Genomic DNA, 27,623 nt, shown 5'->3' with positions numbered 1-27,623 from the left:
TTTTTTATAAGGTATAGAAAAGAATAAGCATAGTAAACAGTAATTTCTTCACAGATAACCTTTACCCAAATGACTTCAGTGAGTTGGTAGACTTATAGGCTAATAGTATTTAGTGATTAGCAACTTGATCACAACTGTATTAGGATTCCAGTAATTAGGACTGATCTCTACAGCATTTCTAAGTTTTGATAAAACAGTATTGGAAAGTCATATGGAATACAATTAATTTTCTAGTATCAGCATGGACTTGTAACTTTCATAAACTTAACTTTATTTCATTTGATGTTCACTTGTCACAGACCAAGCACACATTCTCATTCAATAATAGAAGTCTCTCTTAATTGTAACATTTGCAAGTTTGCAAGTACACTCACAATTAACTTATACACATTGCGAGAGGTCTCAAAATTAAAATCTTTCCCTTCAAAGTGGAGAAAAAAAAATGCTTTCATGCACACATATTTAAAAAATAAAATTACAGTTTATTTTTATTTATTTATTTTTTCACAGCAGAAAAGAAAAGCTTTATTAGAAGGGAAAGTACATGGAAGCAGGCCTGAGTAAGAGAAGCGTGGCTCAAAAGCAAAATATAAAATTACAGTTTAAAAAGCTAACTCAACTTGAGTATGACAGTGACTTTAAAGATACAACACCAAAGCCTTGATCCATGAAAGAAATAACTGATAAGCTATACTTCACTAAAATTAAAAGACTTGTGCTCTGCAAAAAGACAATGTCAAGAGAATGAAAAGACAAGCCAAAAGCTGGAAGAAAATATATGCAAAAGATACATCCGATAAAGGACTATTATCAAAATATACAAAGAACACTTAAAACTCAGCAAGAGGAATCCATCTCACCTGTATTGGAAGGTAAAATGGAACACTGAAAAGTATAGGGCTATGGAGCATGTTAACTTGGATTCAAATCTCAACCCTGCTACTGACTGACTAGATATATCATCTTGTCAAAGTTTTATTTTTTACCTCTTAGAACTTCAGTTTCCTGAGGTTCTGAGGAAGATAACAATAATATGTGCTTCTCTGGATTGTTGTAATTAATTGTAGATGTTTCCCTAAAATCCAGTCCACATGTGCCAGGTGAGCTTTGGAAATTCTCACCCCACAGGCTGGGGACTGGGGGTGTGGCACCTTGACCAATTGCCATGATAGTCCTCCCTACAACTAAAAGAATTTATCAACTGGACTTGATAAATTCTCACCAGAACACATTTGCACAGGTTTAATCTATTCCATTCCTAGGCGGTCAGAGCTGTTTTCAGTGATTTCAGAAATGAAAACCACAATGGCTTAAAAAACACTTTTTTCCTCTCATGTAAAAAATAGTCCAAAGTAGAAAGTCTTGGGCACAGGCAACTACTCAAGAAACCAGATTTCTTTTATCTTCGTCTACTGCCATCTGTAGAGAGTGGCTTTCTTCTCCACTCTCTACAGATGGCAGTAGTCACAAAATGTTGCACCACCAGGCAGTGCCTCCAACTTGCAGGCATGAAGAAGGACAAAGAACAAGAGATGCATGTCTGTTGAGTTTGTTACTTTTCATTTTAATCAGGAGAACAATAACTTCCATAAAAGCTCTACTCAACAGATTTCTGGTTATGTCTTTTTGACTATAACTAGGTCAATGCCCCAGCTACAAAGAAGCCTGGAAAGCAGAGTTCTTTAACTGAGCATGCTGCTACCCTGAACAAAATTGGGGTGTGTACATAGGAAAAATGAAGGAGAGATTGCATATTGGATAGGCAACTAGAGATATTGAGCATGAAATGTTTTTCAAAATCTCTATATCTTGTTCTCTGGCATTAATTGTATATGCTTGTTACTTTGGTTACTTTGCAATATTTCCACTAGAGAATAGAGGAAATCATAAACTCTGTGACCCCGAATGACAAAGGACATGTTACAGTTGGATGTCATCGCTTGGGCCAAATATCTCAGATAAAAAAAAGGAAAGTCTAATGTCTCGTATCCATCCATACAGCTAGACTTTGGCAAAATGTTTAACCTGCTTAAGAAAATGGGGAGAGGTCATGGTTTCTTCACTGTTAATATCTGATTTTGGACCTCAGGGCCAAAGGATGGAGTTCTTCATATTCATCAGTTTATGGTATATTATCACCACTGGTCTATCAAATTCTGTCTCTCTTTCTCTCTTTCCCTCTCTCATTAATTTATGTGCAATTAAAAAAAAAAAAACCTAGTCATATGAGCCAATAAATCTGTCTTATTATCTAACCTAGTTTGAGTGTTATATAACTTGCAAGAAAAAAAATATCCTAAATGATACAGGTAGGTACAGGGTACAAGTGTGCAAAAGTCAGATCTCAGCTCTTAGACAGGGATGGAGGGTGTAAGTTCATTTGCACTCAACAGATTGGCAAAAAGTGAATTCAACAATAACATCAGACCCGATATTGGCTTTAGGTAACAGAAACTCTCATTGATGGTAGGAATATCATTGCTATAGTTTTTTTGGAAAGCAACCTGGCAATGTATTAGGTTCAACCTTATGAAATTGCTATTTCTTTAGGTCAAAGTGGTTGAATAGCAACAATTTCATATGATTCAACCTCATAGATTAAAAATACATGTTCTTTGACCTAACAATCTTACTCCAGTTTTTAGGAATAAAAGCATTAGAATGTAAAGCTCTTCATACAGGGATAATTATCACAGTCTCATTGATAATGACAGGGCAAAACAAGACTAGAAACAACTTCAACATTAGGAGAATAAATTGTCATACACCAAATTATGGAATATTACCCATGAACTACATAAGTAACAAGCTATATCTCTATCTGTTTACTTAGAGAGATGTCATGATGTTAAATCAGAAAAATGGTTCAGAGTACTATCTTTAGAATGATCCAATTTATTTAAAAACAGAAGGAAACAACCTTCTGTATGTTAACTTCAGTTATCTTGTGGCACGAATGCTTCTGAGACCCACGGAGCCAACTGAGATTAATTACGAGCCTTTATTAGCCGGCGTGGGACTGACTCTCTACCACGCAGGGTTAGAGGAGATCAGCCCCCAGCTTCCCCAGCAGGCTGCTTATAAGGTTTTTTTACTACATCTTTGAATGAACAGATTACAAGAAGCAGAAGTTAGTCGTTAACTCTTTGTACACAGATAAATGTATTCAGGGGTGTTCTGGCGCGAACAATTCTGAGACCCACGGAGCCAATCGAGATTAATTATGAGCCTTTATTAGCCAGCCAGCGACTGACTCTCTACCACGCAGGGCTAGAGGAGATCAGCCCCGAGCTTTCAGAGCAGGCAGCTGATAAAGCTCAAGACCATATCCTGGTGGTCTCCTGAACAAGCCAGCAGATTACAGAAGTGGAAGTTGGCTTTTAGCATATCTTTGCCCGGAACAACACCCTTAATTAACAAGTAAATGGATTACAGAAGCAGACATTGGCCATCTACATATTTTATACAATACACTTCCTAAACCACACACAAGCAAGTAGGACAACTTCTGATATCTAAAGATATTTCTTCCCTGCAGCTGACTTAGCTAGTTTGCTCACTTGAAAATTTTCCACCCTTAACAGGGGAACTCCCAGCAAACAGGGCCTAATAGACAGTTTTATCATCTTTTCCTTGGAATGTTGCGCTTCTCCCTGGGGCTGGCTCCGGGGTATATCACCTCCCTGTAACTGAGTTACTGCTCTCCCTAGGGGATGGCGCCTGGAGATACCTCTTCCCTGAAACTGGAGAATTTCCACTTTTACAATCTCAAATGGAGGAAATCAAGGGGACGTTTTTAAGTTCTTTAAACATCTTTGCGTTGTTTCACTATTTACATGACATGATTGACAAAGATTGGGTTGTTTGTACTTGAACAAGACACTGTGGTGTGTCCGAGACTGATTTAAGGCCAGTGGGGAGGTCAAAAGAGTGTTAAGAGTGTTACTGGAAGCTGGCGTTAATTGAGCTTACCACCCGCGTGTACTAGTCTTAGCACTTCATTTTATCCATTAAAAAGACATTTAATTCTCACAAAGCGCTTTTCTTATTAGCCAGGGCACCAGAGCCGGCTCTCTCTCTGTCTCTCTCTCTCTCTCTGTCTCTGTCTCTGTCTCCTTCCCCACTTCGCCGCACCTGCTCCCGACATTCTTCTGTTCGTTGGCAGGGTGGCAGCGGCTTGCCCTGAGGAAGCCCCGCCCCTGGGACCATAACCGCCTCCGACCATATAAATCCGCTCTCCGGGAATCATACATGGGATCCGCTTCCGGGACCATACATAACCGCCTCCGGGACCATACATAAATTCAGGCTTCGCGGCGTAGTTCCCAGCAGCCTCCTCTCGTTAGTTGGACCCTCCGAACTGTCGTAAGTAAACATCGCCACTCCGACTCCATTTTTCTTCCCCTGCTGAGTTTCTGGACACCCCTTTGCCAAGGTTTGCGCGTTGCTCTCCCTCTCCTTAGGCTGAATAACTTCTGGGTCTTGCGCTCCAAGGAAACTGGAAGTAGATATCCCGAGGCCTCCGGTCCCTGCAGATTTTTGGAGGGATCCGAGACGGGTGCTGGAGGGAAGGGCATGGCCTGCGTGCATTTCGACAGCCCCCCAGAGCTGCCTTCTCCGGGGAAGTGGTTGACCAAGGAACTTGGGGGACTGCAAAACTGGGACAAGTGTGGAAGGAAAAAAAGGGATCGGAATTTCGTTAATGGGCCCGGGGAGCGTGGGTGCGGGGCGAGGAGGTGGGAGCCTGGGCACTGCACCTGGTCCCTTCTTCCGGTTGGTGGGAGTCTCCCTGAACCGTGCCCGCCTCTGCGGCCAGGCCCTTTCCAGGGGCTTCTGGGCTTACAGAGAGTTCAGAATGCGCGGCGGCTACCTTTTGGGGGAAAGAAGAAGGACCATCAGTGCTGCGTATCGGACTGCCCGGACCTCTGGGCCACAAGTGTCCTCTCTCCCGAGCACTGGACGGGAACAGAGCGAAATCGCCAGCGGCTGCGGGCGTTATCAGCAGCCGATTCACTCGTGGAGGAGGTACAGATCTCACGTGATGCAAGGCAATTCAGAGCAGTGGGAAGCACTTCTCGGTTTTGTGTGGAAGCAAGTTTTCAGCTATACAAATCCTTGATTTTTCCTCTGGTGCCAAAGAAAACTGCCTGAAATTTGGGCAGATCAGCAGCGCCACCCGGTGGTGTTCAGGTGTTCCTGAGACTTTGTCTTGAGAACGGGTTGCTCTATCCATCTGAAAGATGGGTGTGGACTTCTGACCAGTTCTTTGTATTTGACCCTATTTACTAGGATGCGCTGCATGTGCGGTGAGAAACGGAATATTTGCACGTCGAGCTCTTCAGTGCCCTAGAGAAATCCTTACAATGGCTGGGAAGAATTTCTGTGTTGGTTTACATTTTTCCTGGCCTTGAAGATTTCTTGACGAAGCCTCAGTTTTCCCTTCTGTCCACTGGCAATAATAATAATGCCGATCTTATAGGGAAGTTATGAGGATAAAATTAGATGATGCATATGAAGTGCTTAGCATAGCAACAAAAACATAACGAATATTAAATGTGATTGATGTTGAATGATAATGATGAGAAGTAGATGATGGCTAATCCTTCTGTCTGGCCTCAGTGCAATGGCTAGAAAGCTGGTCACTTCACCGCGGTTGACTACATATTTACCATGTTCTAGGAGCTTCAGGATGGTTCAGGCTAAGAGATGGACCCTGAAGAAGCAATTCGAAGGCAACCCTAAAGATAGTAACTTTGAGCTGAAGACAGCTGAACTCCCACCCTTAAAAACTGGAGGTAAGTCATACTCATGAGATTTGAGTTGGAAGAGACTATATCAGTTAGCCTTTGCTGCATAAAAAACTACCCCCAAATTTAATGACTTCAAACGACAGTCATTTATTAGAACACAATTCTGTGGGTTGGCAGTTGGGCTGGGTTAAATTGGTGGTTCTTCTGTAGATTTCATCTGGGCCTCACAGCCATGTCTGGTGCACTTTCTGCCGAGGTGCACTTTTCAAACCTCTACTTGTATCATGTTTGCTAATTCACTTGTCAAAGCAAGTCACAGAGCCAAGCCCAGATTAAGGAGAGGGAAATACACTTCTTGATGGGAAGAGTGACAAAGAGGCCCATAGGCAGAGATAGGAGGTATTTGTGGCCATTGTGTAATCTGCCACAGAGACTTTTTCAAGGTTCTCTGCATGAAGCCTTGATGTCACATTGGAGGATCCCTCTTCTTTCCCGGTAATGGAAACTCATGCTTGAGTGCATTATTCTTCATGACTTTGACCAGACTATGGGCAGGATTTCCTCTTTGTCCTGGTGATCTCAGTGATGAGAGTGGGCTGGCACTGCCTTTGCAGAGCTCAAACTGTCCCTGTGCACAGACAAGATGGGGAAAACCATCCTTCACTGAGGAGCCTCCCATCCACTTGGAGAAACTGGAGGGATAAGGCAAACCTAAAGAAATCTAAGGGAGAGAAATGGCAACACACTTCTTACCATGTTTGGAAATTAGCTTTGTAGAGCAGGCTACAAGGAATGTTACAGGTAGGTAAGCTTTGTGAAAAGGGTGTGCAGTCAAGTAGCATGGCCAGGTTATCAGTCCCATCTAAATTGCGATAGCCAGGGCTCAGCTTCAAAATTCTAGAGAATATGTGCATACGGGTCACTCTAGCAGCATGCATATTCTTTAATACTAACTGGGGCTGGTAATGAAACCCTATGTGGGCACTGTAACGTAGTGGTTACAGATGTAGCCCTAGGCCAGCTACTTAACCTAAGCTAAATAAAATGGAAACAATAATTGTTGAGAATATCATGTGAAATATTCCATGAAAAGCATGGAGTGCTGAGTAAATAACATGATGATGATGATGGTGGTGGTGGTGGTGGTGGTAGTGGTGATGGCAGGATGGTGATGGTGATGGTGATGGTGATGGTGATGGTGATGATGGTGATGGTAAAAAGACAAGGACAACAACAACTGTGTTGGACCAAATGTGAGAGCCCTTCTAGTCTCTAATTACCTATGTAATGTTTTCTTCTGTAGAGGTTCTGCTGGAAGCTTTGTTCCTCACTGTGGATCCTTACATGAGGTATTATTTTCTTATATTGTGTGTTAGACTATATTGTGAAGTTAGTTCGTCTTTTAAAATACCCAACTGATTCAAAACAGTCATTTCCCCCTAATTCACCCAGTACAAGTATCGGTGAAGGGATTTGCGGGTGCTCATTTTTTTCAGGCAAAGGCCTGAGAAGCTTGGTTTGGGATTACCCTGGCCCTTTTATTTCACAGTCATCTATCTTAATGTCCACAATTTGCCTCTCGTCTCTCAACAGAATTGCTTCCAGAAAAATTAAAAGGAAAAAGAAACCAAATTCCAATTTGTCCATTTCACTACTGGCAAAGAATTTAAGTAGAGGAAGATGCTAAGACTAAAATTAGATTTTCTTGCCTTCCATTTACCTGTACACTCTTAATTTAGGTAATCTGCAGCTGACTCAAACATGTGTACTCAATAAACAACTCTGGGAGGGGACAGAATAAAAACTTTCATGGGCCCCTAACTCCTCAGTAATTTTTTGCCTAGGTAAATAATATCATCATCATTCCTTTAAATAATTTTCTTCATAGCTGATTAATAGAGATTCAAAGCTAAGACATCAGCTGAGTGTCCTACAATTTAACTCAGTTCTGACACTATCTACATAGAGGTTACACAGATTAAAGTTAAAACTGCCCACCCCGCTTCAGATGCCAGTTTGCAAGACTAGGTTGTTACCTGTGTTCCTAACCAACTGGCTATAGAGTAGACATTCTAAACCCCCCACCCCTTTGGGATTGATTAATTGGTTAGAGCTGCTCAGGAACTCGGTAAACCAGTTTACTCGCTAAGTTACTGGTTTGTTATAAAAGGACATAACTCAGGGACAGACAGAAGAGATGCGTAAGGCAAGATATAGGGAAAGGGCTCAGAGCTTCTACGCCCTCTCCAAGGGTGCCATTCTCCCAAAATCTCCATGTGTTCACTAACGCAGAACCTCTCTGAACACTGTCCTTTTGGATTTTTATGAAGGCATAATTAAAACACTGGCCATTGGTTATTGATTTAACCTCCAGCTCCCCTCCCTTTCCAGGAGGCCAAGGGTATGGATAGGACTGAAAGTTCCAACCCTCTAGTCATGTGGCTGTTTCTCCTGGCAACCACCCCTGATCCTTAGGTGGACATTCTTCCCTAAAGTCTTCTCATTAATGTAACAAAAGACTCATTTAATGTTCCCACCACCTAGGAATTTCCAAAAGTTTTAGGAGCTCTGTGCCAGAAATGAGGACAAGGATATAGACCAAATATACATTTCTTATAAATCACAGTATCACAGCTAGTGTTGTGGGTAACAAGTACCCAGTGGTACCTGGTTATGATTTGAACATCATTGGTAGAAAATCATCCACAGCTGAGCACTGTAGTAAGTTCCTTATGTTCATTTCATTAAAAAATATTATCAGAATTTTTCTTTGGGGTCACAGAGCAGAACTACGTCTAACAGTGTTCCTCCTGCATTCATTACACCCGGTTGATTGTACTGCTCTCACGTATCCAAGTTTCATTTCTTCACACACTTCTCTAGTGGTTTTCCATTTGGCTTGAAACTCAAGAGTTTTTCCCAGATGCTCTAATGTATTAAGCATGGAATTTTTTCTTTTTTTCAGAATAAGCCAAACGATGAAGGAGGGTGATACACTTTTGGGGCAGCAAGTGGCCAGGTAGTTACTTCCTTTTGTCCCAGAGTTTGGAAAATATGTCTCCCCTTTACCTTTTGTTGGGCCCTCTCTCTCTCCGTTGCACCTACAATTTCTTCAGCCTGTGTTCACTCACTGACCTTGGAAGCAACTTGGAAAATCTGCCCTTTTCTCATCTAGTTGAGAGAAAGGGAAGGCTGTGAAATTGAAATCATTTCAACTTCACTTTACTATCCTTCCATTTAATTACTAAAAAAATTGTATTCATCCAGTTTGTGATTATCATAAAAATTCAAATAAAACAAAAATTTGTATCTATCTTGGAACGGAAAGTTCCTTCATCATCTGAACCTTAGAGATAAATGTTTTTAATGTATTATTGTTTCAAAAATTGTTCAGTACACATACTAATATTTATACTTTAAAAAAATGGAATTAAATGCCCGTCAAAAATTGCTTTTTCTCACTTGATATGTTATGGATATCTTTGCTGATAGTATTTCAGTATACTACCTATCGTTTAATGACTGCACATTATTCCATTGTTATCTGCCATTTAACTAATCTACTGATAACTGTTTCCAATTCTTTTACAAATTGTTCTGCAAAGAACATGTATGCATTTATATGTGTCTGTGTGTCCTTGGCCCACTTGGACGAATATTGCTGAACATTAAATTTCCAAAAGTATAAATTCTAGGTCAAAGGAGGTGTACATCTTTAATTTGAAAGGATGATGGTAAATTCCTCTTCAAAATGATTGATGAGTATCCATGCCCACCACTAGCATATTAAAGAAACTGTCCCACATACCTGTATGCCCATTGCTTACCATCAGTCTTGGCAATCTGAGATGACTATGTTGATACTTCATGCTTAGTTTAATTTGCATTTCTTTCATTATTAGTGATGTTGACATTCTTTTTTTAAAAGAATGATCAATTTCTTCTATGAATTATCGGTTTATATCCTTTGCCCTTTTCCTTTAGGTCTTTTTGTCTTTCATATTGATTTGTAAAAGCTTCTCGTATGTTAGGAATCTTACTTTTGCAGATATTTGGGTCTTCATTTATCTTTCTCCTATGTCCAATCGTAGTTTAAAAATTTTATGTGATAACATTATTGATATTTGTAATGATGGCTTCTTGGTTTTGTTGAATGATGAGAAAGACATTCTCCTCTCCAAAATGGCTAAAATATTTATTCATGTTTTCTTCTAGTACTGTATACTCTAATTTTTCACATTTAAAACTTTGAGTCATTTCATTTCTGTTTTGGAATGAAGAGTGAAGTGTTAACTTTATGTCCAAATGACTAGCAAGTTATACTGTTTATTTAAATCTTATTTGGATTTTTACTGGGATTTCAACGATTTTATAGATTCATTTAGAGAAAACCAATGCCATCACAATATTTCTCTTCAAGCACAAGGTATATTCCTTTAGATTTATCTATTTTTGTCTTATGGCCTGTTAACAGTTTTCTTCACATAGGTCTTACACATTTCTTGCTAATAATCAAAGAAGCAAACATGTATTTGTTATTACTTAATCGGTAATTTTTTCTTTTTTTTAGATAATACCCAGTGATGAAAATGTTGTTATGATATTCTCATACATTGAGGGTGGAAGCAAAGTTGACATAACCTTCCAGAAAGGAATTTGGCAGTATACAGCAACAGTTACAAATGTTTTAATACTCTTTGACCTAGTTATTCCATTTATAGAAATATTGCCACAGGAAATGATAAATTTTTGTAAATATTAATTGAAGTATAATTAACATTAGGAAAAATACTGGAGATAGTCTAAATGTTTAATAATGGGGAAATAATTAAATTAATTACAGTTTTGAAGGATTCTTACTAATGTGAGAAAAATTATATAGACTGATAATGTTGAGAGAAAAAATTACGTTATAAAACAATTATGTAACTATATACAATATATATATATTTAAAAATTGTCATTAAGACTGCCATAAAATGCATCAAAATATTATCAGTTATCTTTATATTATGGGATTGGAACTGATATATGTTTCAAGTTTTCTAAAATAAATGTATGTTATACAACTATATGATCTGGGAGGAAGACAGTAAAGAATGGTAAGAATGAGAAAAGATGGGAGAAAGAGAATCAGCAAATAAGACAGAAAAGAAGCAGCTTCGAGGGAGAGGTAAAAAGCATGGAGAAATTAGTATCCTGTACACCAGTAAGGAAGAGTTTTGGATGACCCCAGGTGTTGAAATCATTAGAAAGGTAAAATCAGGTAACGAATGAAGAGTGTCCACTGGATTTTGCAATCAAGGGTATTGCGACCTTAGTGGAGGAGTAGGGGTGGAAGGCAGGTTTCATTGGCTTATCAAGTGAGTGTAAAAGGAAAGAGAGGATGGAGGACATAGAGAGAAGATGGGATTATAAAATGGCTGAGTTAAGCACACTTATTGGTTGAGAGGAAGGGACAGTAGAGAGGAAGATGTTAAAGATTCAGGAGAGAGGAAGGGCTAAGGGATGGAGGGTGACTCTTGAAGAACAGAAGAGGCTGGTGTTCAGGGCACCTTGAGACAGAAGATGGACAACTCTTGCTTAGAAAAGTGGGTTAGGACAGGGACAGATGCTGGACTAGTTGAGTTTCCTCTTTGATGGCTCATTTTTTTCTAAAGAAGAAGGAGAAACCAGTGGCTAAGAATTACAATAGAGTTATATGGGCAGGGTATTCAATCATAGAATATCAACCTCAGTGCTCTTTTGTGTACACTAACCACAGAGCATCCCCACTCCCTTGAAGGGGAAAAGGTTTCACACGTCTTCATGTCTTATCTTTCAGAGTGGTGGAAAGTAAAAACTCGGCTTTCCCAACAGGAACTATTGTACTGGCCTTTTCAGGCTGGACAACACACTCTATTTCTGATGGAAAAAAACTGGAAAGGCTGCCTGAAGAGTGGCCAGACACATTACCACTCTCTCTGGCACTGGGAACCATTGGCATGCCAGGGTGAGTTCTGTGGATATATTTCATTTGTTTGAATGCCTGATGCACTGGATTTCCAAAATTTGTTCAGAACTTGGTCAGTATGAAGAGACAAAATATTATAGGCTCAGGGCTGATTAGAGAAGATGAGGAGACTAAAGGGAAGAAAAATGAGCTAGAGTTAACCTTGGGACTGAAAGAAAGAGTGGGAAAATCAGGTCAGAGACCCTCAGGTACAAAGAGGAAGGGGCAGTGAGAAGCACCTTGGGGCATGATCCCTCTCCAGTAGCTGGCAAATGTTAGCACAAAGACACCACTTCCTTCTGTCCCTGGGAGGGTCTTAGCTTCACTCATCACTCATCTCTGCCTCCATTTCAGAATTTAAAAAGGGAAAGAGATTTTTAACCTACCTTGGCTTTTCTGTATCTGTATCGTTCCTCACTTTTCCTTATACAGGTCTGATTTTCCTGAGGAGTAGGGGGACCTAAATTTTAAATAACTGAGATGAATCACAAGTATGGTTGTACAGTCACTCAGCTTGGCACAGATTTAAAATATTCAAGTGTCCCTCGGTTCAGGAAGTTCTTCATATCCTTCAGGAAGACTCCTGGTCACTTCATCCTGTGTCTACTCTCCAGGTCCCAGCTGCACTTTGGACCTCGAGTTTTCTTCTGTGCCTTAGAGAAGCAAGGTCGATTGAATTCCTTTTGGAGTCTCCAGAACTTTCCGAGCCTGGAATTCATTTATTTCTGTTCTTTCATTAAGTCGTGTAATCTTTTTCTTTCTTCCTTCTTCTCTTCCTTCCTTTTTCTTCCTTCCTTTCATTCTCCCTCTTTCTTTTTCACACTTTGAAGGATTTCTAAAGAATGAAATAGAAATATATACCTCAAACAATCAGCCTCTAACCAGTCCCAAACACACCAAGTTCATATTCCATTCAGAATTTGAACTCCTTGGAATTGCCACAGCCAAGAAACATCATTGTGAAATTAAAGGATGCTTAATACCTTGTTACATTAAATTTTTTATTTTTTTTATTTTTTTAGGGGAGGCAACTCTTGATTGACCTCACAGATTGCAAGGTTGCAAGGAACTTGTCAGTTTACAATCCCTTTTTTTTTTTAACACCTACGGCACCTGGTCTTCCTAGGTGGTCTCCCATCCAAGTACTAACCAGGCCTGACCCTGCTTAGCTTCCGAGATCAGACAGGATCGGGCTTATTCACGGTGGCATGGCTGTAGACAATTAAATTAGTGGGCACTGAACAGAATTTCAGCACCCGTCTTTCCTGCCTGCCCTGCACCCTCTACCAGTGGGAGCTCTTCCTCTCACCTTGTTATGCCGCACACCTTGTTATGCTATCCTTCTTTCTAAATTGAGCCAGGTGTCCGGAGGGGAGGGATAAAGGTGGATGTGAGGAAACCTCAGAGCAAGTCTCCCATGACTTAGTTGGAGAGAAAGTAATTGCAAAATATTAGGAGATCCTGACTTCTAAGACAGGATAATTTATTCCTTGTACGTATTTTTTATTCATCTGTTCTGAATCTGTAAGAAGTGCACTTTTACTTCAGATGATCAGCTTTATACCAGTTGTTCTCAATGATTGAGGAGTTATGATATACTGGTTTCGAGCTTCCTCTAGTGACACAACCACCCATCCTTTGATAATTCTTGCCATTATGAGCCGCTTATCAGTGGGATAGATTGATCCTTCAAGAATGCTGGGACTCTGATATGGACTATACCAGAAGTTAAACTTTGAAACCTAGGGGTGTTTTTCACTTATCCAAGCTTCACAGATTTAACATTCCCCTGAAGTATTATTTCCTTCAGTAGGACCTCTCTTTTCTCAGCTGAGTTAGAAGAATTCAAGTGTTTTGCTCTCCAGCCTGTTCATTCTATTAAGTCTTGCTTAGTCCAAAGTATATCTTTAATTTCCCTCTAAAATTTCTTTACTGTTGGCTTCCATCTTCATCTTATTTTTAAAAAGAAGCGATGTGTAGGAAAGGCCTTATGTATCTTAGGTCGATATGTCTAATTGAAAGTACGTTGGGAGAAGGAGAATTTTGGTTGTCATGAGTGGCATGACACAATTAGAAAATGTACCCTCTGCTTCTCTTTTGGGCTTAGGCTAACTTGCCCAGCACACTCTGGTATCAGCATTCATTAATGCAGTAGCTCTCAGTTGCTAATATTCATAAGAATCACCTGGAGTCTTTTTAAAATTTGGATTCCTCATCCTAGCATTCCTTAACCAGTGACTCTGGGGTAGCACCTGGGAACCTAAATTTTTTATAAACTTTCCAGGTAATTCCGAGGCAGGGGATGCTCCATCCATCTTTTGAAAAACACTGGGTAAAGGGAGTATTAGATATTTGGGCCCTTAGAAAAGGTGCTGGCTGTGCCTTTCACTGCCTTCCTTTAGATGCTTAACTCTCATGGACTCCCAAATATAGTCAGAGGCTGAGTAAGTTTAAGTTATGCCAACACATAGATTTTGTTTTATTTAGAAATAACTTTACATGAATTTGCCTGAAATTTTACAAGTGTCTTAATAATCACCATAATGGGTATAGATTTCTTTGGCTCAGACATAGGGGCACAAAAATATAACTTAAAAAATTTCTACTACTGCACTTTAAGTGCTCATTTTGGCTGGTGTAGTAAAATAAAACCTCAGTTAAACTCAGTGGTTTCTCACATCACTTGAGGTTTCAAACTCAGATTTTCCTTTATCTTCTCCTTCCGGGTGATGCAAAGCTCTAAAGGCTAATATAAGTTCAGTGTCAGTAGAGTGGGAGAACAACTTCTTGATCTTGATCTTTCTTAGTCTTCGGCTTGTCTCCTGCTCAAAGTGTAACTTTTCCCATTGTGTCCTCAGCCACATCCCTTCCCACGCTGTCCACTGAGGTGTGATGGTTTCTTCATCCAATCCCCATCAACACTGTCTGAGCTGCCTCCTTGCAGGCCTAGTAGTTCTTTCCCTACAAGCTAACTTCAACATCCCACTTGGGGTGAGATGGGGAAATTTCCGAAGTTCTTCCTTACCTCTTTGGTGTCATGCAAAACTCAAGGTGGTTCTCTCTGACCCTCTCATGCCTAGACATCTCATACCATTAGTATCTGTACCATGATGACACGTAGGCTTTTTCCATGATGCTTGCCATCTCCCTGGGACTTACATGGAAATGAGGTATAAGCTCTCTATTCTAGGATACCCATAGTTTAAGGGGGACCCGTCTTCTTTCACTCCTGAGATTTGACCTGGTGATGGACAGGATGCAGACCCTTTCCAGCCAATTCTCCATTCCCTCCCTAGTTCCCATCATCTTTATTCCTAGGGCAAGTAAGGAGGTGGACCATTAGTGGCTGGTAATATTCATTTCCTATTGTCTTCTTTTACCTAGACTTATGGCAGTGGGCTGCTAAGAATGTCTTTGAGGTATATCTGAATGAATTATAGGGGAAAGCAATGAATCTATCCACATAGCCTTAACTTCCTTTCTTCAGCCTAACAGCCTACTTTGGCCTATTCGACATCTGTGGTGTAAAGGGTGGCGAAACAGTGATGGTTAATGCAGCAGCAGGAGCAGTGGGCTCTACTGTGGGGCAGCTAGCTAAGCTCAAGGTAAGTGTCTTCTTCCAGTAGCAAACATTTACTCAAAACCCATAGTGTACACTAAGAATGCAACACTGAACACAGCAGATCTTCCCTAGTCTCAGGGTGTTTAGTCTTGTTTAGAAGTTGGAGATTGAGAATGATTGAGAAATGGGGGGAATGAGGAGAATCCTGTAGCAAAGATGACCTGAATATCACTTGACAGCATTTCACATATCAAGTCAGGAATGGCCTCTGGCTAAAGTAGTGAGCTTGTAAGCAGTAACTACTATTGTAGTTTTTACTGAACATTTCTTGTTACAACTTAATCTCCTCTCTTTGTGATTGCCCTTAACAATAAGAGGAGGGACTTGACGTCAGCCAACCAAAAGTCATTGCCCACATGATCCCACTGCAAAGGCGATGGCAAGTCAGCCCAGAGTGGCGGGGTCATGGCTTGGTAACTAACTCCTGGGAGGTACCCAGGTCATGGAAACATTGGCTCTGATTTGGGCAGGTATCTGTGCTCAAGAGCTCTGATCTGATGGTGGGAGTACAAGGCAGCAGACACCTCAGACAAGGTCTGGATATGTCACATAGTGGGAATGTTTGAAGGTGATCTGGCTTGGCTGGTCCTTTGCCAGAAGCTGGGATACAGGATTCAGGGGAAGAGTTAGGTAGAATACAGATGAGTACAGGGCTACAAGCAATAGCCAAGGATTTGGACTGGTCTCCAGTGCTAATGGGAGCTTGGAATACCAATAAGAGATGAGGCTACCATAGAGGTTGCAGGAAGAATTTATTTATATTAATAAATAAATGGGAATAGATGTTGAATTTTATTAAATGACATTTCAGCATTTATTAGGTTAACTTAGCAGTTAATGAATAACATCGGTTTTCCAGCGTTGAACCATTCCAGCATTTCTAGAGTAAGCTTTATTTATCTATGGTATATTATGAATTGATACCTTACGATTTGATTTGATAACATTATAAATAGAATTTTTGCATCTATATTCATTGATGAATTTGGTTTAAAGTTTTTTCGTTTGGAACTTATCAGTGTTTAGTTTGGGGTTAGACTAGACTTACAAAATGAATTAGTAATATTTCCAATATTCAAAATGTAAATGTTTTATTAAAACTCTAAGGGATTTTTATTTCAAAAGTTTGATAGGACTTACCCTTCAACCTATGCTTTCAGAAACTCCACTGGAGACTGTCATGCTAAGAAATTTGTGCTTAATCCTTAAAGGAAGAGATAAGTAGTTCTGAATTTCAGAGAAATCACTTTGGCCTTAGTAGGAGAATAGTTCATAGGGACAGAGTACTAGAGACAAGAAGTCCAGTTAGGGGCTATTACAATATATTATTCAGATGAAAATTGTGACGTGCCGACAGTGGAGATTGGAAGTCAGAGCCAGCTTTTAAGAATATTTAGTAAAAAATATTTGGTGATTGGATGTGGATGTTAAGAGAAAGAAAAGCTTATCCTATGACCCATATAACTCAGGTTTGGGTAACTGAGTGGTATAATTCACTGCAATAGAGCATAGAAGAGGAACAAGTAAAAGCAAGAAAAAAATACATTCCATTTTAGACACACTGATTATGAGGTGCTACAGGCTATCCAAGTGAAGACTCATAGGTTATTGGAAATACTGATTTGGAACTCACTCAGGAGAGAGGCGTGGGCTGGAGTTTATAGATGAGGGAACCATCTGCATGAAGGAGGCAGTGAGGTCGTAAGAGTAAATGAGATTATCCTTTGAGAAATCATAAGGTTAGAAGGCAAAAGGACATAGGATGGAACTTTTGCAAAATAGTCTTTTCTTGAATCATGAGGAATGGAGGAAAGTATAGGGCAGTCATAGTTTGTACAGATATATACGTGAACACAAAGCTCTTTCCTCAATTGAAAGTGCACAGTAGCTCACATTCTGGTCTTGTATTCACATTCAGAATACAAGAGAGCTTTCTGAAGAGCTACTTTGTATGTACCAATATAATCTCTTGTCTCATCCTGAAAGTGCTTTTCAGAATGCTCTCCAGTTTCTCTCTGATTAAACAGCGTCTAATCCAGTGCTTTGGGCCAAATCAAAAAATAAGGGGGCAGTCACAGGAGGGCTGTCTATAATGTGAGTCCCAGAGCTGAGGCAAAAAAATAGTCTAAAGAACCATCTCACCAAGAGATAGCATGCCAGTCAATGCAAGGGAAGAGAAGCCCGAAAATAGGGAAACAAGAGTCAAATGAATGTTGTCAAGCCAGCGGGTCGAGATAAACTGCAAACCAAATCAACATAGAAAGGAACTGTGGGACCGTCAGAAGCAAGCTGAAGTTATGGTTGGGTTGTAGAATGGTTCAGGGACTAATTTCACTTATGGGACATTTTGGTCCATTGTGGTATCCTCATATATGTGGCTCAGCACCTAGGAGGGTGTTCTTGGGGAACTTGGCCATACCAGAGTAGGAGGGTAGATTTTGTCCATGCTTGTGGCTTATAAATCGTTTCCACTTTTCTCCCCATTTAGGGCTGCAAAGTGGTCGGAGCAGCAGGGTCTGACGAAAAGGTTGCTTATATGAAAAAGCTTGGATATGATGTTGCCTTTAACTACAAGACAGTAGAGTCTCTGGAAGAAACTTTGAAAAAAGCTTCTCCTGATGGTTATGATTGTTATTTCGATAATGTAAGTACACATTAGACTTAATATCTGATGTACTAACAAAGCACTATACAAGGGAACACACTTCTGGAGTTTCCATCTAAAATATTGGGAATGTACATATGCCTGTTAAAAAAAAGAGCTTTATTGAGATATAATTCACCAATTTAAAGTGTAATAATTCAATAGTTTTTAGTATATTCATTGAATTATACAACCAACGCCATACTCATTAACAGTCACTACCAACCTCCCCCAAAAAGTGGTCTTTTGTGACTGGCTTCTTACATTTAGCAGGTTTTCAAGGTTCGCCCATGTTGAAGCATGCATAAGTACTTCATTTCTTCTTGTGGCCGAATAATATTTCATTGTATTGCTATATCACATTTTATTTATGCATTCATCAGTTGATGTGCATTTGAGTTATTTATACTTTTTGGATATTCTGTGTAATGCTGCTATGAACATTCATGTACGAGTTTTTGTGTGGATATGTGTTTTATTTCTCTTGGGTATATTACCTACAAATGGAATTGCTGGGTCATATGGTAACTCCATGTTTAACATTTTGAGGAACTGCCAAACTATTCTGCAAAATGGCTGCACTATTTTATATTCTTACCAGTAGCATATGAAAGTTCCAATATCCACACATCCTCACCAACACTTATGATCTGTCATTTGATTATGGCTATCCTAGTGGGTTTAAAGTGATAATTTCATTGTAGTTTTGATTTGCATTTCCTTAATGACTAGTGATACTGAGCATCTTTTCATGTGCCTTTTGGCCATTTGTGTATCTTCTTTGGACAAATGTATGTTTGAATCCTTTGCCCATTTTTCAGTTGGGTTATTTCTTGAGTTGTAAGACTTTTTTATACATTCTGGAGTTCCTTATCAGATACAGTTCTTAGTATATTCCTGGTAGTTATGTTCTTAGTATATTCCTGGTAGTTATGTTCTATAAAGTCACCACAGACACTAAACCATTATTGCTCCTAGGAAAAGCATGTACATATATGCACATATCTCCACATATCTCACTTAGATTACAATCTTAAATCCTAAAAATAACTCTTCCTATCGCTTCCATTTTCTTTATTTTACAAAAGAGAATAGGAGGTTCAGAGAAGTATCATGTAACTTGCCTGAGGCTGCCCCACTAACTAATCCTCCCAGAGTTGGGAGTCACGCCCCATCCAACTGGCCCCAGAGCCAGAGCTTCTTGAACTTCACTGCACTGCCCCCTACCATCTTCACCCCCTGGTAATATCCTATGAGAGCTGAAAAGAAGGCAGAGCCGTGGTCCTGTTTGACTTTAGCTAGGAACCTTGCATCTCTTTCGTTGCTGTGCACATGTCTGCAAATGACCAGGGAAAACTCTGTGAGTGTTGATTTGGGGGTTATAAATAAATTTTAACAAGTAGTCCACTTCGCAAATACAAAATCCACTAATAATGAGGATTGACTCTGTATGGTTTGCAAATATTTTCTCCTATTCTGTTGTTGTCTTTCCCTTTTTTGATGGTGTCTTTTAAAGCACAAAATTTTCAATTTTGACGAAGTCCAGTTTATTTTTTCTTTTGTCACTTGGGCTTTTGGTGTCATGTCTAAGACTACCCAAAGTCATAAAGATTTACTCCTTTGTTTTCTTCTGAGAGCTAAAGCTCTTACATTTAGGTCCTCATTGCATTTTAAGTTAATTTTTATGTATAGTGCAAAGGAGTCCAGTTTCATTCTCTTTCATGTAGGTATTCAGTTATTTTACACCATTTATTGAAAAGACTCTTTTATTCCCCTATTGAATTGTTTTGGCACTCTTGTCAGAATCAGTTGACTATAAATGTAAGGGTTTATTTTTGGACTCTCAAATTAGTTCTATCAATCTATATTTTCACATTGTCTTGATTAATATATCTTTGAAGTAAGTTTCAAAATTGGAAAATGTGAGTCCTCCAACTTTGTTCTTTATATACCATTTGAGTACTTTTCCATACTTTTAGGGCAACGAGATTATTGAACTGATGAGAGAACCTCACAAAATAAGGAAGTAAAATTTGTAAATTATATAAAGTATGTTCCTACAGTAAAATGGTAATGCCCACCTTCTAATGTCTATTTCATATTGCAATTTTCTGCACTATTGTGCTAATTCAGTCAGTTTTGTTGCTGCTAAAACAAGTAATATGAAATGAAGATTGTGACATAATGATTTCCCGGAATCTTCTAGTGTTTAGATTATTTAAAGGGTTTTTTTTGTTTTTGTTTTTTTTTTGTCCTGTTTAGGTAGGTGGAGAATTTTCAAACGTTGTCATCTCCCAGATGAAGAAATTCGGAAGAGTTGCTATATGTGGGGCCATCTCTACATATAATAGTACTTGCCCACTTCCTCCAGGTAATTCACTCATGCACATGGTTACAGATACAGGAAGAGACTAGACAGGGAGAAGATTCACAGATATGGCATGAAAATATTATAAATATTTTAATGACTATCAAAATATTTAAAAGGTTTCCTGATATTCTTGATGGAAGAGTATTTATTAAAATAAAAATATATACTTTTATATATTGGTGCTAAATCGGCTTATATTAGATTGTGTTACAGAGAAATAACAAGATCTAAAAATGTGGAAGAAACACTTACAGTTATTAAAAGTTTTAGTTTTTTGCCTTTTGGTTCCTGCAAAGTTGTAAAAAGGCAGCCATGATTTGATTTAGAAACAGAACACCTTGGTCTAATTGGTAAAATATTAGGGTTCTTCAGGACATTCGGGATATTGCTGGAGGTGCGGGGATGGGTAGAGGGTGACTTCAGGTGGGTGAAGGGAAAAACAGGCTGCCATTTCCTTCAGTAAGTTGTGGACAGTGCTTCCTAGTACGGTGGGACACCCTGGCCTCACCCAACTGACAAATCCACTAAAAGGGAAAGAGCATACATTTTCGCTCTGTTCCTTGATTGTCCTTGTTTTGTTTTCTCTGTGCCTTGCCATGCCCTCTGTCCCCCACGTCTCTACTCTTTTATGCTCAGACCACCCCCTCTCACGTCCATACTCATAGTGGTCTAAAAGCATTATCAACTGGAGAACTGTATTCATTGGTTCCCCATCTCTGACAGATGTGGTACAGGCCTCCTGCTTTACAGATGTGGAGATAGGTGGTGGAGAGGACCAGCGACTCTTTAAATGCTATTAGTGACAGACTCAAAACAAAGACAGGTCTTCTGAACAACTCATACAGAGTTCTTTTCTGCTATAACAATCCTATGCTTTGGGTGAGATTCCAAATATAATTAGTCCAAAAAAAAAAAGAGACAGAACAAACAGGAAGTTTCCAGATTATCATCAGGATGGGGCAACCATAAATAAATTGATTTTTCATTCTATGATGGTCTGGACTCATGAGAATGAAACCTCACAGCCCTGCTAGTCAGCAACACACAGCTGCACTGAGACAGGTGGGTGAGAGTAGAAGGCACTGAGGAAGGACAACCTGTATGTTCCCTCTCGGCCTGTGAAAAATCAAAGACATCACCTTCTCCAAGAGGGAAACCCCAGGTTCACTCAGCAATCTTATTTTTAGGGACCTTTTTCTCCCTGTATTTTCGTAGTTGATACTAAGCTAGACTCATGGGAAATCTTCTGCCTGCCAGTTGAGCAAAGCTCCAAGATGCATTTTCCTGACCACAGTCCAATTAGGTATAGCCAAATGTTTTGAATCCAGCACCTTGATCTAGTCTTTTTAGCAGTTAATCTTTGAAAGTTCAGCTGCTCAGATAGGTCTTTAAGACGTCAGCTGGCCTTGCCCATTCCATTTTAATCAGATAGGATTCTGCCCTACCTCTGATCTCCAGAAATTCTAACATATTTCACTATTAGAATAGCTCAGAGGCAAGTAATGATTTCACCCAACTTTTATGCCACATTAGTTTTTTGTTCCCAAAAAGAAACCCACATTCCCATCAGGGTGGACAAGCCCAGAAACAGTATTTCGTCCTCTTCCAAGATGAGTAAATGAAGATTCCAGTCTTTAACCCAACAAGAAATATGGTTCGTGTGGGTCTTCTGAAGAAGCACTCTTTCTGCAAGATCAGTCTATCATTTGGATGTATCACTCTTTTATGTCACCCTCATGTCTCATTTATTTTGCATCACTTTCTCCTAATTCAGGACAAAGCCCAATTTTTCTGACTGCTGATGTAACTTTCTTCAAAGTAGCGAGTAAGAACTTGCAGCTTGAGTGATGCCAGTTATCAAAAATGTTGAAAATAGATTCTGCCACTCACCTTGGCTCTTCCAGCCCTGACTGGACCTGACTTCCTTGAACTTCAGGTGTTATTCCCTCAGTTTTTGGTCACTAAAGATCCTTGGGAAAATAAACGAGGCAATGAATACAGCCTTTTCTCTCTCACACAGAAGAGTACTGTCTTACAGGCTGCAGGGTAGCCTTGTGCTTTTTCTAGGCCAGTGGTTCTCAAAATGTGAGCCCAGGACCAGCAGCATCTCCATCTCCTGGGGACTTGTTAGAAATTCAAATTCTTGGGACCTACTCCAAAGCCACCATCAAATTGGGGGAGGGGCCCAGCAATGTCCTTTTACAAGCCCTCCATGTGATGCTGATACCCACGACAGTACGAGACCCACTGTTCAGGCTAACCCTTGGTACCCTGAAATGGCAAGGACAGGGGCAGGTGTGTCATTCTTGAGCAGTGCAGAAATGATTCCATATGTTACCTTCAGGACCTCTTTCTGTTCCCTAGAACTGTTGAGAAGCTTTTGGTGGACCTTGTTTCTGGCATATGAGCGGTGAATATTGCCTAGCTGCCTGGCCTGTGCAAGGATTCCTCATGTATTTCCTACTGCTGCTGTAACAAATCAACATGAACTTTGTGGCTTAAACCAACACAAATTTATTATCTTATAGTTCTGGAGGTCAGAAGTCTAAAATGAGTCTGCAGGGCTACACTCCCTCTGAACACTCAAGAAGAAAGTCCGTTTCCTTCCCTTTTCCAGCTTCTAGAGGCTGTCTGCATTTCTTGGTTCATGGTCCCATCTTTCATCTTCAAAGCCAGCACAGAAAGATTTCTCTCTCTGAACTCTGCTTCCTTCATCACATATTTTTTTCCTGACATTGATTTTTCTGCATCCCTTTTTCTCTTGCAAGACCATTGTAATTATATTGGGCCCACCTATATAATACACAATAATCGGACCATCTTAAGGTTCTTAACTTAATTATCGGCAAAGTCCCTTTTGCCATGTAAAACAACATATTCACAGGTTCTGGGAATTAGGATATGGACATCTTTGGAGGCCATTATTCTGCTGACCACAAAGTGCATGTTGATTTGTGAGCAGCCCCTTAGATCAGAAGGAGTAGAGGAGACGGAAGAAAAAGCTTTAGAACAGTCACGTGACTTGCACGGCTTATTTGCACCATGGCTACCTCCCTGTACCCTGTTGCCCAAATGTGCCCTCTTCTTCACAGGCCCATCTCCTAGGGTTATTATCTATCAGGAAATCCGCATGGAAGGGTTCATCGTCTACCGCTGGCAAGGAGATGTCCGCCAGAAGGCTCTGAACGACTTGCTGAAATGGGTCTCAGAGGTAAGGGGCCCTAGAGCCACTCCCTCCAAGTGTGCACTAGATCTCGTTTCCTTGAGCCACTTCCTCCAAGTGTGCACTAGATCTCGTTTCCTTTTGACACTGCAGACTTCACTTCCACTGCCAATACAGGGGTATCTCGCTACTCCCCGTTTTACAACAATACCTGGAAGTGTTGTCTATAGTCACTGTCTGCAGTTCCTCTCATTCCATTCTTAAATCCACATATCGGGCTTTTGCACTGGTCATGGGCTTCTTTTCTTCTCTATCTACACTCTGTCTAGCCCTTAGCTCATCCAGGCTCGTGGCTTGGATGAGACATCTTGACAGCTCCTAATGTCTGTCTCCCACCTGGACCTCTCCCCTGAGCTCCAGGCTTCTTGACAGCTGCACTTTGATGTGTGATACACATCTTCGACTGAACATGTAGAAAGTTAAATGTTTTGATCTTTCCTGCCAAACCTGCTCCGTATACAGATCTCACCAACTCAGTTATGGCACTCCTACCCTTTTAGTTGCTCAATCCAAAAACCTTAAATTCGTCTTTGATTCCTTTCTCTTTTTTTTTCATGCACATATCTAAACTTTCAAGAAATTCTAGGGGCTCAACTTTCAAAATACATAGAGAATCTGACCCCTCCTCCCACTTCCATGGCCATCGCCCTGGTCTAGCCACCGTCTTGTCTGGCCTGGATGTGGCAGTAGCCTCTAACTGGTCTTCCACCTTTGTGCCCTTACAGACAATTCTCAACACAGCAGCCAGAATGATCTTTTAAAGCATAAATCAAACCATGTTATTCTTATGCTCAAAACCCTACGAAACCCCCCATTTCACTTAGAATAAAACCTATAAGGCTATATACAATCTGGCCCCCATGACCCCTATAATTTCATTTCTTAGTGTTTTGCTCACTCTTCTCAATCCTTCCCTCGCCTCACCACCCTCTGTAACTGCTTTTCTCACCAACTTCACATCTTTGCAAAAAAAAAAAAAAAAGCTATCTTAATGAGGCAGCTTTTAAAATGACCCTATTGCAATCCCCTTTCATTCTCAATCCTCCTTATCTTTAATCCATAGTAATTATCATCTTTTAACATATACTATAATTCACTTCTTTATTACTTCTTTATTATATTTATTGCCCGTCTCCCTTCCATGAGAATGTAACCTCCATGAGGGCAGCAAGGTTCATGCATTTTTTTTTTCAGGCAAGGCAACCCTTGGTTAACCTCACAGATTACGAGGACCTTGTCAGTTTACAATCCCTAATTTTTTGTTTTTTATACCTACAGCACCTGGTCTTCCTAGGTAGTCTCCCATCCAAGTACTAACCAGGCCCAACCCTGCTTAGCTTCCGAGATCAGATGGGATTGGGCTTGTTCAAGGTGGCATGGCCGTAGACACATGCATTTTGTTTTTTGATGTATCCTCAGCACCTAGACGAGTGCCTGAACCAGTGTAGGTATTACATGAATATTGTCGAATGAATGAATGTTAGAGGAGTATATATTTGTGCCATGGCTCTTCCAGGTCCTACATTAGAGGCTCCTTACAGCTGTGCCTTTAGATCCAGAGGAAGAAGCCAATCCCTTTGTCCTGTGCTGTGATCATTTCTCCCACCAAAACCACAGTTTTAGTCAACAGAAATCTGAAGAGCCACGGTACATTATTTTAGTTTCAGAGGGGAAAAGTGGTATCATACTTCCTAATTCCTGGCTTTATGATCATTTCCCCAATTCAAAGAAATAGGTTGCTCCTCTGGCCACCACTGGAGGTTGGCGTTTTTCCCAGTCTAACAGTTGGAGTGCTGGGCTGGGCTCTTTCCAGGGAGATGGGAAGAGCTGAATTATTTTTAAGTTCCCGATGTGTAGCCTCTTTGTCCCTATTGGTGAAATTGAAGCTAGCACTTCCACGATCATAGCTGACAAAAGGAAACCACTGTGCTGGTGTCTCCAACGCCTCCAAGAAAGGGAACCTAATTATAATTTTGTTTTGAGTAGCTAGTGAGTTGGCCTAATTTCTCTCTCATCTACTTTTTTTTCTCATCTCTCCTTTTTTTAAATACACTTTAAAAATTTGAATTTAGATTTACAGAAAAATCACAGATAGTACAGTTCCATATCCTAGACCCTAATCTCCCTATTATTAACATTTAATATTAATATTCATCCTATACTTTAACATTTAAACTGAATTGTAGCTTTCAACCCCTCCCAGGTGCTTTGCCTCTTCAAGAGCAGGAATGAGCTTGGGCTTTCTAGTCAAGGGTTCAAATCCCAGCTTCCTTACTAACTAGTTGAGTGACCTCAAGCAAATGGTCCCTCCATAAATCCATAAAGGGTGTTAAACCATCACTGGAATATATTAGGGGGAAAAAATGGTATCAAGTAACTCAGGTCTCAACATAAGACCCCTTAAAAAAAAACTTGAAAATGTGAATTAGTTCCACTTGGTAGATTGTGCCTTGTAGCAAAAGAGAATGAAAAACCTTCCCCACTAAATGAACCATTCCCTCCCAACACTCCTAAATGAATATTAAACACATATTGCAAGAATCTTGGCCTGAAGGGAAGATGAATTATTAGAGTGCCATGGTATTTACATTTCCTGAACAGGCTCTGCCTCTCAGGGGTCAAAGGGAGGCAATGAAGCTATGTCATTGGAAGGATGAAAGCAAATAATACCCTGAAGGGTGCGCCTTTCTCCATCTCCTTCCACCTCTCCTGAGATCATTACATCATTAAACTTTTTTTGTATAATTTACTTAGAAATTGCTTACTCACTTCCTTATGACATTTCCCCTATTGTTGTACTGTGATCTGACACCTATTCTTTTGTGTACTTTGTAATATTTTACGTACGCTGTATGTGGATCATGCCCCCCAAATGACTTAGTTCACAGAGCACAAGGCCACGATTATAGTTCCGAGTGTCCTATGATGTACCTGATAAATTTAGAATAGGATATTAATCTATTATATTTGTTTTGATACAGGGCAAAATCCAGTACCATGAATATGTCATTGAAGGATTTGAGAACATGCCAGCTGCATTTATGGGAATGCTGAAAGGAGATAATGTGGGGAAAACAATCGTGAAAGTGTGAAAAAAGTGACATGGAATCTAGAAATCATTTTAATAATTACTTAATTTCTTTTTAATCATTTAGTAAAGGTGCATACTGCCTTCATTATCTAAAAAATCAGTGATTGTAATGAGTCTGATCTACCTAATAAAGTTCATTTAAATTGTATGTAATTGGCAACAGAGAATGAAAATTTCATAGTGAACAATAGCCAGTCACCTTACTACAGTTCCTTCTGAGTTATGATAAAAAAAATAAATAAATAAAAATGACCTTGGAGTGCAAAAGTTAACTGCTTCTGTGACCTTGAACTTCTGATTTTTCATCTGTAAAATAAGGACAGTAACACATGCTTCATATACACATTATTTATTTATTTAAAACACCAGCATGATGCCTGGCATATATTAGCTACCTCCCTGCAGAAATTGGTGAATTTAAGGTCAAGATTGCCACCCCTGTTACTTATGATTACAAGAGAAATAATCACTGTTAACATACAGAGGTCTCGGGGCAGTCCACCCTATTCCTCCTCTGCAGCTGAGTCTAATAACACGACAGATCAAGGAAGCAATCTACCAATCACAACAGTTAGAAAAAAGCACACGAGACTATATATAAGCCTACCAAAATGTGTGAGATTAAAACATTACTGAGGAACACAAAAGACTTGAATATGTGGAAAGATACCATGCTCTTGGACAAGAAGATTCAGTATCATACAGATGTCAATTCTGCCACCAAATCGGGAAGGGTTAAATTGTAATACAGAGAAAAAAAATGGGAGAAAAAAGTGTGTGTGTGTGTGTAAAATCTGTGCGAAGATGTGATAATATCGTTTGTTTCCAAGCAAGAGAACTGAGGAGTGCCTGAAGGACAAAGAATAAGACAAAAACTTTACACTGTATAACCTTTTATACTTTCTGAATTCTGAATATTACAAATTATTC

At 39.8% G+C, this 27,623-nt stretch overlaps 1 protein-coding gene, 1 non-coding gene and 1 pseudogene across 4 annotated transcripts; 1 reads left to right on the top strand and 2 right to left on the bottom strand.

Moving 5' to 3' along the window:
• Positions 1 to 517: 517 nt before the first annotated feature.
• Positions 518 to 26,965, top strand: PTGR1 (prostaglandin reductase 1). 3 transcript variants are annotated; one of them, XM_039870707.1, is made up of 10 exons: positions 518 to 872; positions 5,680 to 5,795; positions 7,054 to 7,099; positions 8,716 to 8,769; positions 11,575 to 11,742; positions 15,230 to 15,347; positions 17,853 to 18,008; positions 20,271 to 20,379; positions 23,472 to 23,590; positions 26,584 to 26,965. In XM_039870707.1, exons 2-10 carry the CDS (start codon positions 5,690 to 5,692, stop codon positions 26,692 to 26,694), a joined length of 987 nt encoding a protein of 328 aa, XP_039726641.1. In that variant the 5' UTR covers positions 518 to 872; positions 5,680 to 5,689; the 3' UTR covers positions 26,695 to 26,965. The 3 variants fall into 3 exon arrangements, with proteins under 3 accessions (XP_039726641.1, XP_039726640.1, XP_039726639.1); XM_039870706.1 differs by lacking the exon at positions 518 to 872 and adding an exon at positions 4,284 to 4,365; XM_039870705.1 differs by lacking the exon at positions 518 to 872 and having other exon boundaries at positions 23,501 to 23,590.
• Positions 12,844 to 12,962, bottom strand: LOC120608797 (uncharacterized; annotated as a pseudogene).
• On the bottom strand, positions 24,872 to 24,990 carry LOC120608804 (5S ribosomal RNA). The gene has a single exon (XR_005654524.1). It is a non-coding gene; the product is annotated as a 5S ribosomal RNA (ribosomal RNA).
• Positions 26,966 to 27,623: the final 658 nt, after the last annotated feature.

Source organism: Pteropus medius, unplaced genomic scaffold (assembly GCF_902729225.1).
Source record: "Pteropus medius unplaced genomic scaffold, Ma_sr-lr_union100, whole genome shotgun sequence".
Lineage (NCBI taxonomy): Eukaryota > Metazoa > Chordata > Mammalia > Chiroptera > Pteropodidae > Pteropus > Pteropus medius.
Note: the sequence above shows the minus strand (reverse complement) of the source record. Positions and strands in the feature narration are given on the sequence as shown.